The sequence below is a fragment of the Pelophylax lessonae genome, assembly GCF_965119305.1.
Source record: "Pelophylax lessonae genome assembly, chromosome: 1".
NCBI classification, from domain to species: domain Eukaryota; kingdom Metazoa; phylum Chordata; class Amphibia; order Anura; family Ranidae; genus Pelophylax; species Pelophylax lessonae.
The window spans coordinates 511744740-511767386 of record NC_138768.1 but is presented as its reverse complement, the minus strand read 5'-3'; the positions used below and the strand labels follow the sequence as shown (position 1 = coordinate 511767386).

General features: G+C 45.4%; 1 protein-coding gene across 1 annotated transcript in view; it reads right to left on the bottom strand.

Moving 5' to 3' along the window:
* The window catches only part of RAB8A (RAB8A, member RAS oncogene family), an 85041-nt gene extending 62653 nt beyond the window's left edge, over window positions 1-22388 (bottom strand). The window contains exon 1 of the mRNA XM_082270670.1: window positions 22124-22388. Within this exon, the coding sequence (XP_082126796.1) occupies window positions 22124-22247 (124 nt within the window). The 5' untranslated portion in view covers window positions 22248-22388. The remainder of the gene's footprint in view (window positions 1-22123) is intronic.
* Window positions 22389-22647: the final 259 nt, after the last annotated feature.

The window sequence follows — 22647 nt, the reverse complement described above, 5'->3', positions numbered from 1 at the left end:
CACATCATTGCTTTGCACAAAAAGGGATTCACAGGCAAGGAGTTTGCTGCTACTAAGATTGCACCCAAATCAACCATTTATAGGATCATCAATAACTTCAAGAAGAGAGACGCAACTGTTGTGAAGAAGGCTTCAGGATGCCCAAGAAAGTCCAGCAAGCGCCAGTACAGTCTCCTACAGTTGATTCAGCTGCAGGATTGGGGCACCACCAGTGCAGAGCTTGCTCAGGAATGGCAACAAGGAGGTGTGAGTGCATCTGCATGCACAGTGAGGAGAAGACTTTTAGAAGATGGCCTGCTGTCAAGAAGGGCAGCAAAGAAGCCACTTCTCTACATATTGATATTCTGCCAAAGGTACAGGGATTGGACTGCTGATGACTGGGGTAAAGTCATTTTCTCTGATGAATCCCCTTTTCTGATTGTTTGGGGCATCTGGAAAAACCTTGTCTGGAGAAGAAAAGGTAAGCGCTACCATCAGTTCTGTGTCATGAAAAACATTAAAGTATCCTGAGACCATTCAGATCACCAACTGAGTACCATTTTGAGTTGCTGAAATGAAATTCCAGCAAAATGGACTAGCCTACTGCATCAATTTTTTACTTTGATTTTCAGGGTGTCTGAGTTCAGCCCTTTGTAGGTTGATAATTTCCATCAAACGATGGGACATCCTTTCCTGATGCATTACACAGTCTATATCAGTATAGATAACCGGCATGAGATCTTTCCCCATTGAGATCTGAGGTGTTTAAAAATTGTTCCTTTAAATTTTTTTGAGCAGTGTAAATATATATATATATATTACACACACACTTATATTGTTACCAAAAAAAAACAAATTGTGTAGTGTAACAGATTGTATAAGTTGAGGTTCCTTTTCTGCATGAATTTGGCCAAATATTTGTCAGATAAGAACAAGGATTTGGTTTTCCGTTTTTAGCAAAACCAGGGAAACAATGTACTTTATATACATAAGAATTTCTTTAAGAATTAACAAAACATGTGTAAAAGGTTCTCTTAAGCAGTGGATGTCCAGACTCGCATGGAGAAACAGATACCTGCAGGGCTGTAGTTGAAAAGAAAAAAATTAGCCCAAAAAAAAAAAAAAAAAAGTCCTAATTTATCATGAATATTACGCAATGGTTTCATATCCAGTACTTTTTTTTTTTTTTTTTAATAAGGATTACAAAACAAAACCTAGGGTCCTACTGTAAGCTATGGAAATCACCATAAAGTATTAAAAAATTTTTCTTATCCAAACCCAAGAACAAAGTGTATAATGTTGCAACATACCAGTCCGTAGATATGGCGGCTATTTGCTTTTTTTTTTAGCTTGCAATTCTGCCAGCAACACACTTCCTAACAGGATGACAACGCCCAATTATTGTACTAGAGAAGCAGCGTTGTCACCCAAAGACAGGGTTAGAAACCTTTCCCCCTGTCCTCTGCTGCAGGACTACAGTAACTGGCCCCGTCTCCAGATCTCTAATAAACTCCCTTCTCCATAATATAGAAGGAAGGGGTTCTGTAGTCCCCAGGGTGACTGGTAAAGTAAACACTGGCAGAGAGCACAGGAAGATATCAGTTATCAGGATTTCTAAAAGGATCAACAGGGATTCTTTGGCACTTACGGAAGAGATATTGCATAACATTTCCAATGGTATCTTTGATGGACCAAATGAAAGATGTTCATTAACCACTTTACCACCAGAGGATTTTGCTGTCTTACGTCTGGGCCGCTTTTTACGATTCACTGTGCGACTTTAACTGACAATTGCGCGGTCATGCAATGCTGTACCCAAACAAAATTTACGTTCTTTTTTTCCCACAAACAGAGCTTTCTTTTGGTGGTATTTGATCACCTGTGCAATTTTTACTTTTTGCGCTATAAACAAAAAAATAAATGTAAAAATCAAAATTTTTTATCATTTTAGGCCAATTTGTTTTCTGCTACATATTTTTGGTAAGAAAAAAAAAAAAATCACAATAAGCGTATTTTGATTGGTTTGCGCAAAAGTTATTGTGTTTACTAACTAAGGGAAAGATTTCTTTTTTTTTTTTTTTTTTTTTTTTAACGAGTAATGGCGGCGATCTGCAATTTTTTTTTTGCGGGACTGCGACATTGCGGCGGACAGATCGGACCCTTGACTGACATTTTTGACACTTTTGGGGGTACCAGTGACATTACTACAGTAATCAGTGCTATATATATGCATTGTTACTGTAAAAATGACACTGGCAGGGAAGGGGTTAATTTTTATTGGTGATCAAGGGGTTAATGCATGCCTGGTGCTTACTAACGTGTGTGGGGGGGGAGGTGACTGAGTGACACAGGGACAGATCGCAGGCTTAGCTATGCTGTAAACAAAGCGGGCGGATCTCCACACTCGATTCCCCAACAATCGGGGAAGAGCGTCGGTGATCACCACCGCTCCTCCCCTGGCCTGACTCCCGCTGTGACTGAATACAGTGGGAGCGAGCCTACGGCAGCGCGCGCCCGCCGCAGAGAGAGGGGAATGTCTGGTGACGTAGGTCTACGTCGCCAGACGTTATCGAGCCACTTTGCCGCAGTAGAGCTCTAGTGAGCAGCGGTAAAGTGGTTAATATGCCCTTTACACAGCTGCTAGCAGGCTTAAGAACATCTTGAAGTTTGTTGAAAGCCTGCTGAAGCCCACTAACATTGCATATAGGAGAGCATGGTGGTGACAATTTAGGCCCGTTCACCCCAGCAGCCACTGGTGTGAGCTGTAAAGGGAGCGATGCCAATGTGTCACGGCACAGTTTGTTTTTTTCTCCTTTCTTTTTTCAACTTTATTTTAATGTCACGCTCATTCTTTGCAGAGTTTTGTGATGACCAGTGCACCAAATAAAAAAAAATATCTACCTTTTTTCAGCACACAACACTGCCGTGCCCTGAAAATATGGGGCTTAAGGCGTATTGCCTTGTGTATGCCTTGAGAATGTGTTAGGCAAGCCCAGCCCAAAGCATATGGTGAGAACGGACCCCTAGAGGGAGTCTCCAATGACCTTGATAGTATCTCTTACCTCTGCTTGAATGCTACAGATCATATATCTTACAGAAATGACATTGCTCTAATTCGCAATTTATGTGTATAGCCTTTCTCAACCTTTTCAACAGAGGAACCCTTGAAATAACTTTCAGGTCTCCCCGCTCAGGGAACCCCTGCTATAAATGACTACATTTTACAACTCAAGATACATTAGTGTGATGGTCAGTGGGATGAATGTTGCTTACATTTGTGGACATTAGGAAGAATTACCTTCTTCCAGGTAGCTAAAAAGATCACTGGTGTCATTGGGAACTTATCTGAGGCTCCATACACACCTGGGCGTTTTTGAGCGTTTTTCAGCTCCAAAAACGCTCAAAAAAAACGTTCCAAAACGCCCAACAAGTAAAACCCCATTCATTTAAATGGCCCCTGTTCACATCTGAGCGTTTTAACGCCTGAAGCAAAATGCACAACGCTCAAAAAAATACATGAGCTTCTTCTTGGGCTGATTACCAGCGGTTTTGTTAGATGTCAATGCCTGCCTCCAAAAACACCTGAAAAAAAAACGCCTGAAAAACGCGGTAAAAATCACGTTAAAACGCTACGCTCAGGTGTGAATGCAGCCTGAGAGGTAGAAATTGCTCAAGGAACCTCTAGCAACCTCTGGAGGAACCCTGGTTTGAGAACCACTGGTATACAGGGTGACTTACTACAAGATGACAATGCATACAGTAAACCCCCCTCCATTGCGGGGGTTACGTTCCGGACCCAGCCGCGAAAAGTGAAATTCCGGGAAATAGAAAAACCCTATTAAAATGCATTGTAGGCATGTTTTTTTACTGTCACTGTACGTGTAAAAGCATTTTAAGGTCTTTAAACACACTTTTAAAACAATAGAAACTCATTTAAACACATAAAAGATACTGAGAGACAGAGCAAGAGCTATGGAAAACACAAAAATATTTCATTTTTAATGATTTATATAGTAAAATAACATTACAAAAAAAAAAAACGCGAATTACCGGGACCGCAAAAACTGAACCGCGATGGAGCGGGGGATTACTGTAGTCCACAGAATTTTAGAAAGATTATGTAAAACTTTGGATTTACATACCCTGTGGTGAAAAGTAAAAAAAATGATTACAGGCTAATCTTCCTTGCTACCCAGCTACACACCAACCTGGTATTCTACTGGAAATGTTAGCCACAAAGAGGAATGGAAAGATAGAAAGGAAAGCAATACTCACCTGAGCAATAAGTACAGAGCAGGTGTGTCCGGACCTGCGGCCCAAGATGGCCATAAATGCAGCCCAACAAAACCGTAAACTTACTTAACAAGGTTACATTTTTTTTAAAAATGCGTTTACACTTAGCAAAACACATGCAGCAAAAGAAAGATTTGACAGAGTCTCTTTACTGGACTTAAAAGGTTCATTTTCCCAAAGAAATATCTCCCACTCTTCACAATCACGCCTTATTCATGTCATCAGTTTTCTGCAGCACCTATATTTGTGAGCAACCATTTTCAAGGGACAAAATTAGAACAAAAATATCTGATGAACACCTTGCTACTACATCCATTGAGATCAATGCATTCTTTATCATAAACAATGTCACATATTGCACTAATGGTGCCCGCTTTTATAAAAAAAAATATTGCAATATAACATAAAAAAAAAAAAAGTTTTATTACTTCTTATTACTAATTATTAGCTAGGTACATTATCTAGATCAGTGATCGTTAACTTGTGATCTGTCCTTCTTCCGATGTGGCCTAGGAAGGATAAAAGGTTGGACACCCCTGGTACAGAGAAACCGTGCAACTCTATGTGGCTGGAGAAGCATCTTCTATAGCAGGCATCACTAAATGACGGACTGCGGGCCAAATGCGGACTGCACCACTCTCCCTTTCGGACTGCCGCAGTCCCACCATTTAGGAGCCTTTTCTTCCCCTTACGGTAGCTTTAATCCTCACAGAGCCGACAGCGGAAGGCGGAACAGTTCTGGATGAAGGGAGGAGCTGGTCGGGGTTAAGAAGCAGGTGATTGGCTGCTAGGATGAAGGGCAGTCCTAGCAGCCAATTACTATCTTGCAACGCCCGACTCCATCCAGACAGCACAGCATGTGTCCCTCCGATCTGTCTGTGTAAGGTAGGACAGTGAGGGGGATGAAGATAAAAAGGGCTAAGGACTACTGCTGGCCATACACTAGCCGAAATATCGGACTAACTCATTTTCAAAAATTGAAAACTCAGCCGTGAGAGCAGACGATCGCATCATGTAATGACCGAATTTCAAAGATAAATGGTTCAACATTGGACATAAATTAATTCAGTTTGTCACATATATACCTAGTGCAAACAGATCAGCCGAGAAACACATTAACCTTTCAATTGATCGTTTGTTTATCGTTCGGCTGGCAGATTTTCAAAACTGTTCCTTCGATTTTTCGGCTCTGAAAAGTTGAAAACGATTTTCTATTTGTGCCCATTAACCGGACAAAAAAAAAAAATGGACGATCGGACCAAATGGCAGATTTTCAAACGATTTTTCGGCAGGTCTATGGCCAGCTTAAATATGGGGCGGTAGGGGGATGCCAAGGACTGCAGCGATGAGGCTGAGGGCATTAAAGTGTGGGGGGGAGTTTAGGACTGAGATTTGTGGGGGAAGCTGGGGACTGAGATTTGTAAGATTTGTGGGGGGAGCTGAGGATTGGAATGTGGGGGGAGGCTGAGGACTGGAATTGGGGGAGGGGGAGGCTGAGGACTAGAATGGGGGGGGGGGGAATGATGTAAATAGGGTCAGAAGACATTATTGTTAATGGGGGTTGATGTCAAGGAAGTGTGGGAACACTACTGTAAAAGGGGTGGAGGGGGATGATGTAAAGGGGGAGCTGAGGACACTGCTCAAGAGAGGATCTTGATGTGAAGGGGACTGATGTGCAGTGGGGACTGAGGATGCTGATGTAAGGATAGGTTAAGAACTGTGCATGTGCATTAGGTGCACACGTCATAGGCTGAACTACCCGCAAGAAACAAAGAAAAGTCCTTTACCTGTTTTTTTAAAAAATTGTGCTGCAGCAACATGCGGTTTGGCTCACGTGAAAATCTGCGACGGTACCAACATGATATTCGAACCTCTGCTGCTAGAAGACAATTTTAATTACTGGACCTCGGTGAATTGTAACTCAATACCCCTGTTCTATAGACTTGCCATAATTGGCTTGAATTTCAACTGATTTAACAGGAAATTTGAACTTTGCACGACCCTGAAAGAACTGGTGGAAAATTGTCAGCTGAATGACTGCATCCAACAAGATACAGTGAGGATGGGTTCACATATATGTAATGCAGGAACCAGCGTGATTCCTGTGCGGGTTCCCACATTGCATGTCTCTCACAGGCAGTTCACACTGCCATATGCGAACCACTGCGGGTGTCAATACAAAGTTAATGACACCCCCATATCGGTTTGCAGATTGCAGTGCAAACTGTAAAATTGTTTAGGAATCGAATCGTATGAGTGTGAACACCCATGTGATCCAATTCCAGTGCGGACCAAAAAAAAAGTTCTGCACCATTTTGGTCTGAATGCGATGCAAATTCAGCCATACAATCCTGTTGAGTGCTCCCACAGAAAGCAGCTTGCTATGGGGGCGCCTGACCCGAGCCACAGCTCCCTGTGTCCATTCAGACATGGAGCCGCGGCCCAGCCCTTTCCCTTCTAATTGGCTGAATGACTTTGACAGCAGCGGGAGCCAATGGCGCTGCGCTGCAGTCTCAACCAATGAGCAGGGGAGTCCGGGGCAGCCAAGACATTCCTGCAACATCGCTGGATCTAGAGGGACATCAGATAAGTATTAGGGGGGGGGGGGGGGGCTGCTGCAATGCATTAAGATAAACAACCTTCTGCCTTTACAATCAATTTTCTAATGAGAGGGATCCCTGTGTGCACGGCTAGCTGTAACCTATCATAAAAGGGGCAGGAAGAACGCCGAATGAGGATGCAAATTAGGGAGGAGCAATGGCAATGAAGGAAATGGGGGGGGGGGGGTCGAGGGCATAAAAGAGTTAGGCTGGTCATAGATGGTTCAACAGGAACCAGCCAGGATTTAAACCTTGTGTTGGCAGGCTTAGGACCTTTTCACACAGCCTTTCCGCCCAGCGGACTCCGTTTTGCTCAGCGGGGGATCGATCCACCGATCCCCTCTGAGCAGGCGAATGACCACTCCCGGATGACTGCTCCGTCTCCACTCTGTGTGCAGAGACGGACCTGTTAGATCCCTGCTCTCCTCTATAGGAGAACGGATGGAAACGGACCGCCTGTCCGTTAGGAGTAAGCACACAGTTATGTGAAATGCGTCAGCTACTCTGTATCCTTCATGGTATATGGTCTGTGCTTGATACTTGGTGGAATACATTATTGAACAGTGGTTTGCAGCCATTCATCATTTCCTTATCCCAGTGTACATGGTGGCAAGCACCTGCATTGGAGGGCTGTAGAAAGCAGCCTGCCTTCAAGGAGCTTTTAATTTAAGATACCTACCTAACATTCATTCTAGTCAATCTAGACAGGATCCAGTTGACCTTTCAGTGCGTCACTGGAATGTGGAAGGAAGCTCACACAAGCACAGGGAGAACATGCAAACTTTACGCAGGTAGTGTCCTCATCTGAACTCAGGACCCCAGTATTCCAAGACATAGTACTAATCACTGAGCCATTGTGCTGCCCTGTTCTCTTTTAAAGTAACTAACATAACAATAAGTAAATAAATGCCCCTTTGCAAAGGAAACCTAGAATGTGTATCTCTACTGCACCACTTGTGATCTCAGCAGTAAAAGATCGCTGACTAAAGGTTGTTCAGGATTGTTTTCTTAGTGCCACTGTTGTACACGATGGTATCCTCTTGGTGCAAGAAACATTCTGGTTGGCTAATTAAAAAGACCTTTATTGTAGCATTATTCAGAAAAGAAACTCCACAATACAAAAATGATGAAACAGCGTAACCATCTAACGTATTTCGGTGCTTAATCAAAGCTTAAAAAGTTATATCATGTATATCATATATATATATATATATATATATATATATATATATATATATATATACATATACATATACACATACACATACACACATATACTGTGCAAATGAGCAAATATAAGTGCTCATTTAAATGAAAATAAACCTGAGCAAGACAATTAGCACACATGGTATCCCCTTACAGCTCCTATGTCACTACTGTATCCTGTAGATAACAGGAGGGCTCAGAAGAAGGGACATCAGAGCAGCTGGGGACTAGGGATGCACCGATCCGATATTCGGATTGGATATCGGCGCCGATATGGCCATTTTAAATGGATCAGGGGGATCGGTAACATTGACCGATCCACTGGCCGATCCGGTTTTTGCTTGGTAACGGCTCAGCCATCCCTTACTAGGTGCAGTAGTATGGGATGGGAGCCGCTACTTCCTGTATAGGTCCGGCTCACAGGCGGAGTGATATCAGATGCACTCTGCCTGTGAATGGAGGAGCCATACACATGAAGCAGCGGCTTTGCTCTATACTGCAGCCGCTTGCTTTGTGTGTAGCTCCGGATCGGTTCCGGTATCGGTGATTTCACAACACCAGATATCGGTATCGGATCCAAAAAAGTCAGATCGGTGCATCCCTACAGCGGACCATAAACTTGACACTCCCAAAGTGTTAGATCCTGCATAATTTTCATTACTACAGAAATCAGAGATGCAGGCGGCAGGGGAGGTGAGTAATGGATACCTCTGAGAAAAAAAACCCTTACAATCAATGGTGAGGTCTGCTGTGTCAATTGCAATAAATGGCGCAATGCTGCTTTTTCCCCACCAATGATCTCACTGCCTGCCAAACAGCTCAGCCTTTCTGGGCCAATGAAACTGCAAACGCACCTGCTGCATGGTTCAGTTAGCCACCAACAAAGCAGCAACCTCCAGTGCTAGTAGTAAGATACAAAGGATGTGCCACATGTCCAGGATCTGAACGTAAAAGCAGCTTTTTAAAGTACTTATACTGGCTAAACTACCAGTGACACAAGGCAGGTATGCAGGCAGGGCTAGGAGTCAGGCTGCAAGGACTAAAAGGCCTCATGCAGAGGACGTCTGTTTAGCCCCATAGAACACCAGAACTCCCGGCAGGAGAAAAGCTCAGCTGCTTAAAACGTTAAAAGCCATGGTCTGCACACACATTTAAGCACTTCAAGCGTTTTTGCATTAATGTATTCCATTGGTCAGAATATTAATGTATCCTGGCCACTGGAATGTAGTAATGCTCAAACAATAGACGTGCCTAGTGTTCAGGTGCGTTGAGATGCATTCAGCGGTTTTTCTGCTCTTTGGTGGGTTTTTTTTCTCCTGCCTGTAAATGCCCCTCTTCTAATACGCCTGTAAACACCTACGTGTGCATGGACACATAGGCTTATGTAGAGATAATCAGGGGAGAGAAAGCATTCTAGGGAGGTTAAATCAGAGAAGAGCTTGCTCCTGTAATAGTGAAGGTGAACAGTAAGCTAGATGTGTCTGAGCAACATCCTTAGTAATGTCCTAGGAGTTTTCCCATAAACATTCATGAGGTACATAAATGACCTACACCTATAATTACATTTTCCAACTTTCCTCAAAGCTGCATAGTTTTTTCTTACCCACACAGGCAGGTTTTTGGTAGAGGTAAACAGACCCTTTAGTAGGCAGTAAGCAGTGGTCTGCAAACTGTGGCCCACAGGATAGATGCAGCCCTTTGCTATCCTTTATCCAGCCCTTGGGCACTATTCCTCCCGCCGACACCAAGGGTGGAGCACTATTCCTGCCGCCGACACCAAGGGTGGGGCACTATTCCTGCCGCAGACACCAAGGGTGGGGCACTATTCCTCCCACCGACACCAACGGTGGGGCACTATTCCTCCCACCGACACCAACGGTGGGGCACTATTCCTCCCACCGACACCAACGGTGGGGCACTATTCCTCCCGCCGACACCAACGGTGGGGCACTATTCCTCCCGCCGACACCAAGGGTGGGGCACTATTCCTCCCGCCGACACCAAGGGTGGGGCACTATTCCTCCCGCCGACACCAAGGGTGGGGCACTATTCCTCCCGCCAACACCAAGGGTGGGGCACTATTCCTCCCGCCGACACCAAGGGTGGGGCACTATTCCTCCCGCCGACACCAAGGGTGGGGCACTATTCCTCCCACCGACACCAAGGGTGGGGCACTATTCCTCCCACCGACACCAAGGGTGGGGCACTATTCCTCCCACCGACACCAAGGGTGGGGCACTATTCCTCCCACCGACACCAAGGGTGGGGCACTATTCCTCCCACCAACACCAAGGGTGGGGCACTATTCCTCCCACCAACACCAAGGGTGGGGCACTATTCCTCCCACCAACACCAAGGGTGGGGCACTATTCCTCCCACCGACACCAAGGGTGGGGCACTATTCCTCCCACCAACACCAAGGGTGGGGCACTATTCCTCCCACCAACACCAAGGGTGGGGCACTATTCCTCCCACCAACACCAAGGGTGGGGCACTATTCCTTCCACCGACACCAAGGATTGGGGCACTATTCCTGCCTGCTGACACCAACGATGGGGCACTATTCCTCCCACTGATACTAAAGATGAGATATTGTTTACTTCGAATGATGCTAGAAAATTTTCTACTCCAACTGTCCACACTTCAGCCTGCCAATGTCTGAAGGAAAGAAGGACTTGGCCCTTTGTTTGGAAGGTTTGGAGACCCCTGCTTTAAACGAATCATCTCTATGAAAATAATGAACTATGCCTTTAAAATCCAAACTGAAGAAATAACAGACTTGTGACTAAACAGACCCTGTGGGAAGGACATGAGATTATTACCTTCACAGAGGAAGGAGGTGGATTAATAGTTCAGTGTTCTGGACAAAGTGCTGCAAAACAAATAGACATTCCCTACAGGGCTTTACATTGTGAATAATGAGTGAGTAGCACCTTGCCTAGGACAACAAAAAAGGAGAAAGAAGCATCAAAAGGACACCATTTAGAATGTATTTATCCCTTCTATTTCTGCGCTGCCCAGGCACATTGCCTGTTAAAATTGTTAAAGGAGAAGTGTGGGAAATAAAAAAATATAAACACATACTCGCCTATATGGCTGTAGCATTGATCCAATGCGGCAGCTGTCCCCCACTGACTCTAAGCCCGAGAACTGGGCGATCAAAGACAACAGATCACTCAGACATCTCTGCACAGAGCAGACCTGAGAACTAACAGTCAGTTCCCAGCTCTCTGCTCTGCCCCTTCAGCACTCATTAGGGCATGGGGCTGTGGAGAGCATGGTAGCGGCCGGCTCAGGCTCTCAGCGGCGCACTGAGACTGGACCAGTTGCCTGTCAGACATCTGGGTTGATCCCGATATTAAAGTTTGGATCTTGCAGTGCCTGGAGCGGCTCTGTGACATTGGCTGACAAAGGGCTTTAGCCCACAGAATAAATCTGGGTCATAGAGTTGCAGAAATAAGTGCACTCCCATGACCCAGAATAGAAGTATGGACGAAAAAGTTTTGGCCATGCTTCTCTTTTAAAGAGAGAGGAAAATCTACTGACACATGCTTCTATGTAGTTCTAATATATAGCTATCACTTCATGCTTGATAGGTTATCTGTTACAGACATCAAACTCCCTAATCCATTATAGTTGGTTGGGTGGTTGGAAAAACCAGGGTTTAGCAAATGCAAAAAAAGGGGAGATTTCACCTCGCTTCCTGTCCTGAGGCAGCAGAACAAGAAATTAAGGGAACAGTACGGGGATGAAAAGATACACTATATTATCAATATTATCAAAAGTATTGGGACGCCTGCCTGCACATGAATGGTAATGACATCCTAGTCATAGTTCATAGGGTTCAATATTGAGTTGGCTCACCCTTTGCAGCTATACCAGCTTTAACTCCTCTGGGAAGGTCCACAAGCTTTAAGAGTGTGCCTTTGGGAATGTTTGACCATTTTTTCCGGAATCGCATTTGTGAGGTCAGGCACTGATGTTGGACAAGAAGGCCTGGCTTGCAGTCTTTGCTCTAATTCATCCCAAAGCTGTTCTATCAGATTGAGGTCAGGACTCTGTGCAGGCCAGTGAAGATCTTCCACCCCAAACTCGCTCATCCATGTCTTTATGCAGCTGTGCATGGTAGCCAATCAGCTTCTAACGTCAGCTTGTTCAATTAAGCCTTGACAAAAAAGTCAAAACTCTACCAGATTTTGCTTTCTCAGTTTCAGTAAATCAACTCCACTGTGTAAAATTTGCCGCACTGTACAGTGACCATGGCAATAGATACAAATTCCTGTGTTAAAGCGGAGTTCTGCCCAAAAGAGGAAGTAGGCTTCACTGCCAGTTTCACTTAGTGGAGATGGCGACAGCACTAAATAGCAGATATAAAAATTGCCTTGGGTAAGGACAGTAGCTGCGGACTTATTTTTTTCTGAAGGAGCCGGAAGCTCCTCTTTAACTTGCCCGTGGGAAGGTAACATGGATTAACCAGCTATCTGCTGCACCTGTGAACAAGGCACTAAAGCCACAAAGCCTTCCTACAGCCCACTTGTGTCAAATGTTTAATGACATGTTTTTAAATTACCCTACATGGTATTCCTTCCAGGGTTTTTTGCCAAGTACTCTGTCCATTTCTGTTTTCTGGTGACCATCCAACAAAAACGTTGGAGAGAGAACACTTTGGCATTTACCACCCATTCCCCTCCATGGTTGTACCTTGCTCAACCATCAGCCCAACAGTGCTGCAGGGGAATAATGATGAGGAGCGGGAGGAGATCAGCGAACAGTGGATCAGTGATCTCTAGTCTGAATGCACCAAGAAGAATTTAGCTCTTATGGGCTCAGAAGTCAAATCTCTGCTAAAACACTGGGTAAGCAGCAGATTAGGTACTCTGTGGGGGGGGGGGGAATCTGGAGCAGCTTTGCATAGTAACCAATCAGCTTCGAACTTCAGCTTCTTCAATTAAGTTTTGACAATGAAACATTGAAGCCGATTGGTTTCTATGCACAGCTACACCAGATTTTGCACGCTCTGGTTTTAGTAAATCAACCCGTTTCCCTGATCTGCACTGGCTGGGAAGAGGAGAAGGAGACTTTAAAGGTCCCCAGACCTTAAAAAATGGTTTTGTAACCGAAAATCTGGGTTTCCAAAACATTTCTTGGTGGACCTTTTTCACCATTGCCATCTTCTATGTTCTAGCAGCTATACAATATAATCGAAGCATAATAGAGAAATGAAAGTACTGATCTGCATACCAGTGGTAATGACTAGGAAATATACAACACAGCATCTGATATCCTCAATAAAACTAAGCAGTAAGTCCAAAGTTTAGCAAGTCATTCATACAATCAAAGCAACGCTGGCATTTTTTTATCTGCTCTAAAATGTCACCCATTAGAATAGATGCAATAAAATCGCCCTACACAAAAGTTTACCGTCTAAAAGGTTTATAAAGGAAAAGGACGTCCTAGAGCGATGGTGGTCTCCTTGCATGATAAACAGGGCTTTGGGTGAGGCCCTGGCATCATACAAGGGCCACATATAAAATTTAGCTGTTGGAAACCTGCAGACAAGCAATAGGATACGGTCAAAGAACACCTGCATACTACAAGAAATGGTCAAAGATTGCGAAGATACTATAGTAGTTGTTGGAGAGTGAGGGCATGCTTCATAAGACACAGTTCACAAAGCTAACACCACAATATGGCCCCCTTTACACATGCATTTAGCTGCATTCACTGGATTTCTGGCTGCATTTATGCTTGGGCACCCATTCCACACCAAAAGGTAAATGCTTGGTGTGCAGCTACTCGCAAACAGCGTCGGCTGCTTTCTGCCTGTCACTTTATACAGGATGAGTGGCCGCCGCTATTCAAATAGACCTGTCATTGCAGCCACAAGAATCCACTGATTCTTGCCACTAAAACTCAATTTATGCACCTTAACGCCTGTGTGAAGGCGGCCTAGGGATCCTTTTTATTTTTTATCGAGTCCAATGAGATTTGAAAATACCAATCACATGGCTAAAATAAAGCCTAGAGAATTAAAGTGGAGTTCCACCCATTTTTAATAGGTTGGATTACATAGATGTATGTAATCCCCTTTAAAACGACTTTTACCAATGGAAACTTTTTTTTTTGCTAGTAAATACCTTAATTTCTGCTTTATTCCTCCTCTCCTCACTTCCGGGTCCGATCGGCGATGACGTCATTCGGCGATTCGCAGGGTGTGCTGGGATGTATTCCATTCCAGAAATCTCGCAGTATTAGCCAGGAGCTGAGCTGTACTGTGTGTATTCAGGCCGTGACTTGCCCCGCCTCCTCTCAGTGAGTTGTATTGTTTGCATTGTATTCAGGCCGTTCTCTGCCCCGCCTCCTCTCAGTGAGCGAGGACTGAAAGCATTATATCCTCACTGAGCTCACTAAGAGGAGACGGGCAGAGCATGTCCTGAATACAATGCATACAATACAACTCACTGAGAGGAGGCGGGGCGGAGGCGGGGCAGGTCACGGCCTGAATACACACAGTGCAGCTCAGCTCCTGGGTAATACTGCGAGATTTCTGGAATGGAATACATCCCAGCACACACTGCGAATCGCAGAATGACGTCATTGCCGATCGGACCCGGAAGTGAGGAGAGGAGGAATAAAGCAGAAATTAAGGTATTTACTAGCAAAAAAAAAAAAAAGTTTCCATTGGTAAAAGTCGTTTTAAAGGGGATTACATACATCTAAAGTTACGAAAATGGGTGGAACTCCACTTTAAGGCTTGGGTCACACATATCCAGCTGCGGTTTGCACTCCGGTGCAGTTTGTTCACCGGGTTTAGGTGCAATTCAGGTACAAATTTTTACTTGAATTCGCACCTAAACTTGGCCACAAAAATCGCACAGGACCCTTTTTAAATTTGGACCGCAGCTGCCCCGCACATGTGTAAATTGGCTCCATTGAAAGCCGGTCTGATTCACGTTATGCGACTTGGATGCAGTTAAAAAACGCATCCAATTCACATATATGTGAACCCAGCCTAAGACATTTCATGAGAAACTGAAACCACAGAAACGGTCCACAGGGGCACTGAGGGCCGCACAGAAGGGAAAAACAGAAAATCTGTGTTCACCGTGGGGGCAGGGGGCAGGATCTGCCTGTGACCTAGCAACCAAGGATGGGAGGCAATGTCCGACATCACTGCCACAAATGTTACAGGTCTACAATGTATGGACAAGATTTTACGTTGGATCTTACCTCAAAGTGAAATCCTAGATAAAGTCCTATGGCCAGGTGCACAAGACCTTTTAGATTAGAATTGTGAGGAATTTTATTGCTGGCTGGGTCCTCAGAGAGATTCCCACTACTGGGACAAAATGCAATCTCTGTTAGATCTACTATCCAAGTATGCAGTACAAGGACCTGCCTGACGGAGTATAAAATGATTGGATATATTAGGTAGGTGCTCAAATAGATGGTTTTGTTAGATCTAGGGATGCCCCGATACCACTTTTTTTAGCAACGAGCATGAGTACCGATACTTTTTTTTAATGTACTTGCCGATACCAATTACCGATACCTATTTCCCAGGTCTCCACTGTGCCCCCCTGCAGCCCTGTTTCCCACTGTACCACCCTGAATGCCTGTCTTCCCCCTTCCAGCACACCTGTTCCTCACTGTCCCCCCCCCCCCCAACATACACCTGCTCCCCACTGTACCACCCTTAACCCCTCTTCCCCCACTATAAACCCCTCTCTCCTCACACTGCTGAAGATCGATGTGCGACATGCTGTCTGTTCTTCTCCCATTACCTGGGAGGAGGTGGCCTCAGCTGAAGAAGAGCAGTGCTGCTGTCTGCCCTCCTGCAATAGATCTAACAGTCTAGGTCAGTGATGGTGAACCTTGGCACCCCAGATGTTTTGGAACTACATTTCCCATGATGCTCATGCACTCTGCAGTGTAGTTGAGCATCATTGGAAATGTAGTTCCAAAACATCTGGGGTGCCAAGGTTCCCCATCACTGGTCTAGGAGGAGGTGGAGGATGGTGATATCAGGGCAAGCAGGAATTCCATGCAGGACATTGGTTGCACCCGCCTTGCGGTTCCCTTGCTCATGCTGCTCATCCGGATGCTGGCTTCTCTTTGTCTCATCTTTCCCCTGTCGTGCTGCACGGCAGGCTGGAGATGGAGTGGAGACCCAGCAGGAGAGCGCTCTGATCCTACAGAAAGCCCTGGTTTTAATCACATTTATCTGTCAGCGGGGAGGTCGGCTGACAGATGAAGGAGTCATCAGTTGTTAAAGACGCGGCAGCCCTGCTCCTTAACAACCGATGATTGCTGCATTCTTTTCTTTTGTGTACATTTCAGTTGGTAGCAGGAGAATCCCGCTGACAGCTGAAAGAACCGAGCCATTAGGTATCAGTTTTAATGCTTAGAATCGGCACCAATACTGGCATCGGTGCAACCCTAGTTAGAGCTAAAGTTCATTGTACAGAGATTGTAACTTGTGTGGTGAGCCTTAGGGTTTCTACGATCTCTGTTGGATATACCATCATAAAGGTAGTGCAAGGGCCTGCCTGACTGGGGATAAATTATTGGATAGAGTAGGTAGGTAGGTTATTGCTCAAATGACATAGCTTAGGTAGATCTAAATTGATTGTGTAGTAGATGGTGAGCTGCACAATCTGATCATACAATATCCTCAAGATCTGCCATCAACAATGTAGTGCAACGGCCTGCCTAACTGCATATGGAGTGAATGGATAGATAGGTGTGTCCCCATATTACATAGTTTTGGCAAATCTAAAAGGAGATTGAATAGAGAGGCTCACCATACACTTTACAAACTGACCATGCAATCTCTGTACAATCAATCTTAGATCTACCAAAACTATGCTAACAAGAGTACCCACCTTAAACGACCAATCAATCTGCATTTGATTAGGCAGGCCCTTGCCTACATTATTGTTGCTATATCCATCTATATCTTGGTATTGTTGGTAGATCTAAAAAGGAGATTGTAAAAACAGGCTGTAACGTGTGTAATGACCCTAAGGCCCCTTTCACACAGGGAGTCCGTTCAGATCCGCCTGTCAGTTTTTTCGCGGATCTGAACGGATGCCCCATGCATCTCTATGGGGCATCGGATGTCAGCGGAGACATGTCTGCTGACATCCGATCCGTCAAATCTGGACGGATGGAAACCCTATTTTCCATCTGTCCAGCGGATTGGATGGGATCGGATGAGAACGAACAGACAGTCTGTTCCCATCCGATTCCCCCATAGAGAACAGCGGGGACCTGACAGCTGTGTCTCCGCACACAGAGCCGTCATCCGCCTGCTCAGTGGGGGATCCGCAGATCGTTCCCACGCTGAGAAAAACGGAGTCCGCCGACGGACTCAACTGTGTGAAAGGGGCCTAGAGGCTCGTACACACTTGACGAAAATCGGACAAAATATCCTCCGATTTTTCTCTCTCATGCTCAGTGGTCATAACGGTTTTTAGTCTACAGTGCATATAATGTTCACGAAATTTCTCGTCCGATTTTTTTTTTTTTTTTGGGACATTTGTTCCTAGACTTCCGGGTCGTCAGCAACTTCAGATAATGCGTGGTTTTTCGTATCCAATTTTTTGTGGACTTACTGCATACACATTAATCGAAAATTGGTCGTCTGGGGAGGGACGATTAAAATTTTGGCGTTTGTCCCTCCGTTTTTTTTCGTTGAAAATGTCGGCATCGGCTGCTGAAAGTTGTGTACACACTAGCCGAAAATCTGATGATTTTTCCTCGGACGGGAATTTTCGGCAGATTTTCTACTAGTGTGTATCCCACTTAAGGCTCACCCTACAAGTTACAATCTGACATTACAATTTATGTACAACCAACTTTAGATTTATCAAAGCTATGCATCATGTAAACTTACCTAAACTATTCAATAATTCTGTATACAATCAGACAGGCCCTTACATTGCATAGTTGACAGATCTAATGGAGGCTTTATGATCCGACTGTACCATAAAGTGGAACAATACTCACCTTGGCTCCAGCGATGCAGCGCCCCTGAGCTCTCTGCTTGCCCACTGACATCTGGGTCTTGATCCACAGTCGCTGTCTTTGATCAGGTAGAGATGACGTCACTTTCGCGCAGGAGTTCAGTCAGATTTGGCATTGCCAAATTTGTACAGTGAGCAGCCATGTACGCGTACAGGCAGGTAAGTAGCTTAAAACAAAGAATGTCTTCTGCATTAAAAATTCAGCCTGTCTGAAAATTTTAATTCACTAGCCTAAAGTTCCACTGGAACACAGAAAAAGGACGACACATTTTCTGCTGACTACTGTCACGATAAAAAAAAAAAACAAAAAAAAAACAAACGTAAGTAATATTTCGTACCGCTGCCGATTTTCTCATAGTATAGTGCTTTCGACAGCCGATTCCAACTGTTCAGATGACAAAAACTGAAGGTGCAGGCTATAAAATTTTAATTGTACATAAACATAACGTCAGATTTTTGTTTAATTAGTACAGTTTTCGTCTGAAAAAAAAAACGTAAGACTACGCATGCTCAGAAACATAAGAATACAGCCAACACAATTCAACACATGACATCACTTCCGATGATATAACTTCTGTCGTACGAAAATTTTCATGTTATGTAACCGCTTAACTTTTGATATGAGACTGGCAGGCAACAAAAAAAATGGATGAATATTCGTCCAATAAATCGAATTGTGTACGAGGCTTTAGGCTCATCATATACATTGCAATCTGGCTATACAAGCAACTCTATATTGAAAATGATATTAAAAGGCAATTTTTTTTTTTTTTTTGTTAAATAACAAACAAGTTCTACTTCCCTGCTCTGTGCAGTGGATTTGAACAGAGCAGCCCCGTTCCTCCTCTTCTCGGGTCTCCCCGCCAGCACTCTTGGCCCTTCCCTCCTGCTGAATACCCCAGAGCAAGAAGCTTGCAATGGGGGCACCCAAGCAGGCACGCTCCCGAACCGCTGTTTGAGTGTCCATTACCGGAGCTGTGGCTCGCCCCGCCCCTCTCTTCTCATTGGCATACTGGTTGTCTGGTCCTCCATTAAGCAGACTCTCCCTCTCCATTTGTCCTGTTTACCATTATCATTGAAAGTGAAAGTAAATGGAAATCCCAAATTCTGTAATAGAAGGGAAATCTTCCAATGGGCACACTAGTTCTGGTGACCTGGGGGACCCCAAAGAATTTGCAGGGATATACTCTCACTTCCTGTTTGGCTATGTGACAGGCAGTGAGAGAAATCTCCCCAGTGGGACACATGGCAACTAAAAGAAAAAAAACTGACGGTTATAACTTTCCCTTACTCCCTTACTCCAGGGCTTGACAAATTTGCTTGAAATCTAGGAGCTAGCTTTTTTTCATGCATGCCAAATGGCCGGCTTCTGTCGGACCGGCTGCCATACACACGGGCCCAAAGGCGGCCAGTTCCTATTGAACCGGCTGATGTTGCCCAGCATTCGACCCATGTGTACTTTGTTTACTTCTTCTGAAAGATATTAAAGGAACCCCCCAACCACTTCAGTGATTTGAAGTTGTCATGGTGGTAGGAGTCATAAACACAGCACATACTGGGATATTTACAATAATGTGCTGGGGGTTAGTTGCACCCCTAGCACATGTGACTTACTGCTGGTGGAGATCATTGAGCAGCGCTGGAGCAAGCATTCAGAGCCAATGCTTCCTGTATCTCTCCTGTCACAGGTGGAGGGCATTTGATATCACTCCACCTGTGACGGGACAGAGCCAGAACTACACAGGAAGCATCGGTTCCGTTCTGTCACAGCTGACAGACACCGTTCTTTCGCCTGACATCCCATGTCTCCTACGAGGTGCGGGAGTCTCCCACATGTGGGCGTGGCACTTGCCAGTGTCAGGGAGCCCCAGCCCACATGCGGGAGACTCCTGCACCTCGCAGGAGACCTGGGATGCCTGGCGACAAGACCCCTCCGGCAGTGTAACCCAGGTGCCAGGCCGCTAATTCTAGTCGCCAATGCGACCTGGTGCCCGGGGTTTGTTGAGCCTTGCCTTACTCTATGCAAAAATAAAAAGTTTTGCCTTTAGTTCTAACATCAGTCCCCACAATGGGACATGGATGGCGAAATAAAAATCTGACAGGGGTTATATCTAGAGATGGGCTTGGGCATGTTCGAGTTCCCAGGTGCTTGATCCCTCCAGGAGGTTGACACTGCAGTCCGGTATAACAGGCACTGAGACATTTCCTGATCTGCAGCTGCACAGATTGGAAAATGACCCACTGGCTGTGATTAGCGGACTGCAGTGTCGGCTCCCTGGTGGGACTGGGCTCCTGCAAACTTGAACACGCCTGAGCCCATCTCTAGTTAGATCCTTCCATTGCTCTATCAAGCCATTAGTTTATACAAAAAAATAAAAAAAAAAATCACTTTAATGGTACCGCAAGCAGAACATGCAGATGTGAACGAAGCCTAAGGCCCCTTTCTCATGGTGCAGACCCTGCTAGCTTAGCGGGGATAGCTCCGTTGATCCCTGCTCAGCAAGCGAATGACAGGTCCGTGTCTATCTCTGCTCACTGTACAGAGACGCACTTGTCAGAGTCCTGCTCTCCTCCATGGGGAGATCGGATGAAAACAGACAGCATGTCAGTTTTCATCCGATCTGACCCACTGGATGGATGGTGAACGTATCGCCATCCGTCTGTTTTCAGCAGGTCTTGTCGGATCGGATGACAGACGGGTGCCACTGACAACCGTCTCCTCATAGAGGAGAATGGGTGGGCCGATCAAGGGCAGATGCGATCGGTCCGACTGTGTGAAAGGGGCCTAAGGGCTGCTGCAAACAGATATGTTTAATACACTTTCCTGGGGAGACGCATGTGCCCTGTACAACTGGCCATAGATGTTAATAGCTCTACGTAGCAGTACTATACTAGTGTAATGGCTGATGCCTGTGCATGCGCATGTAAACGCCAATAAAACATCTGATGTACCTTCCAAATGTGGAAGTTTTGCGTTGAGGAAAATACACTGGATGCAAAGAGCAAGAACAGTGCTACACAGCTGTTAAGTTGTATGGAAGGCTGCATACAGTAGCATGTGCGCAATGAAATTTATGCTAGTTCATAAAAAAACCTCTACATATGTATGAACCCATATAGAAACACTGTGACTTGAAAGGAAACCCTGAAAATGCTCCGTGCCATGCTCCATCTGTCACGTGGACAAGGATTGCCACCTCATCCCTTTAAACCCAAAAACACATTAATTAGGGCTCTTTCACACGGGCTTTGCGATCAGGTCCACCTGTCAGTTTTTCAGACGGTTCTGATTGGATGCTCCATGCACCGCTATGGAGCGGTAGATGTCAGCGGTGACATGTCCGCTGACACCCACTGATATGCGATCCGATCCTGTCTGTGAAATCAAGACGGATGGAAACCCTTTTTACCATCCGTCTGGAGGATCAGATTGGATGAAAACGGACAGGTGGTCCATTCTCATCCCATCTCCCAGTGCTCTGACAGCTCCGTCGCAGCACAGAGAGCAGAGACGGAGCTGTCAGATCGGCGGATCGATCCCAGCTGAGCAACACGGAGTCCGCCAGACGGAAAGCCTGTGTGAAAGGACCCTTACACAGGTTCTGTGGCTGATTAAGGTGGTAATTAAACTCACTTAGTGCCTGATCTACATTAAATTAACCCCAGAACCTGTTTTATTAATATGTGTCCTGGTTTAAAGAGATGAGGTGCTAACCCTAATGGGGCCCAGCAGGGATTGTGTCATTTGACACACCAGGAAGTGTCGGATTCAGCAGGAAGGAATGTGGGACTTACCACCCACTAAGGAAAACAAGTTGTTTTTTTTTTTTAGCAAATTTAGAATTTTTCTTTAAGCATTAGTGACTTTAACATGGATTCTCTGCTGATTCTATGTGACTGTGCCTCCCCAGAAGGCAGCCTGAACACGTAGCCTCCTGCCCTGACTTTCCTGAGTGTGCGGCTGGCCCCAGCACTGCCTCCCCTGTCAGTCCCCACCAGTTGCTCCCCGCTTCTCACCTATGGTGGAGATGAAGGTAGAGTTGAAGGCATCCTCTGAGAACCTGAACAGCACGCACGTCTTCCCGACCCCCGAGTCCCCGATCAGAAGCAGTTTAAACAAATAGTCGTAAGTCTTCGCCATATTAAAAACTACTATACAGGAAATACCAGCGCCTGGATCCTATTGGCCGCCGGGCTTATCAATCTAGCGCGGCGAAACACACGACTGGCTACTGTCCCTCTGACGTCACTCGAGGCCAACCCATCTCCGGGGACCCCCGGGGCCGATCCCAGCATAAAGTTTATCTGGCTAAGCGGACGAGTCAAACTGAGAAGGGCGAGCTGATTGGCTGCGCGCATGTCAGAGCGGCAGCTTGTGATTGGTTGAGAAACAGGTTGAGGTTGAAGTTTCTGTAATGTCATGGGGCTCTCGTTTAAAGGCGCAGTCCCTTGGTGAGGGCTTATGTTACACTGGGAGGGAGGAGATTCCAATTATGTGTACAGCTTTGTAGGAGGATGCACAGAACCAAACACACACTTTA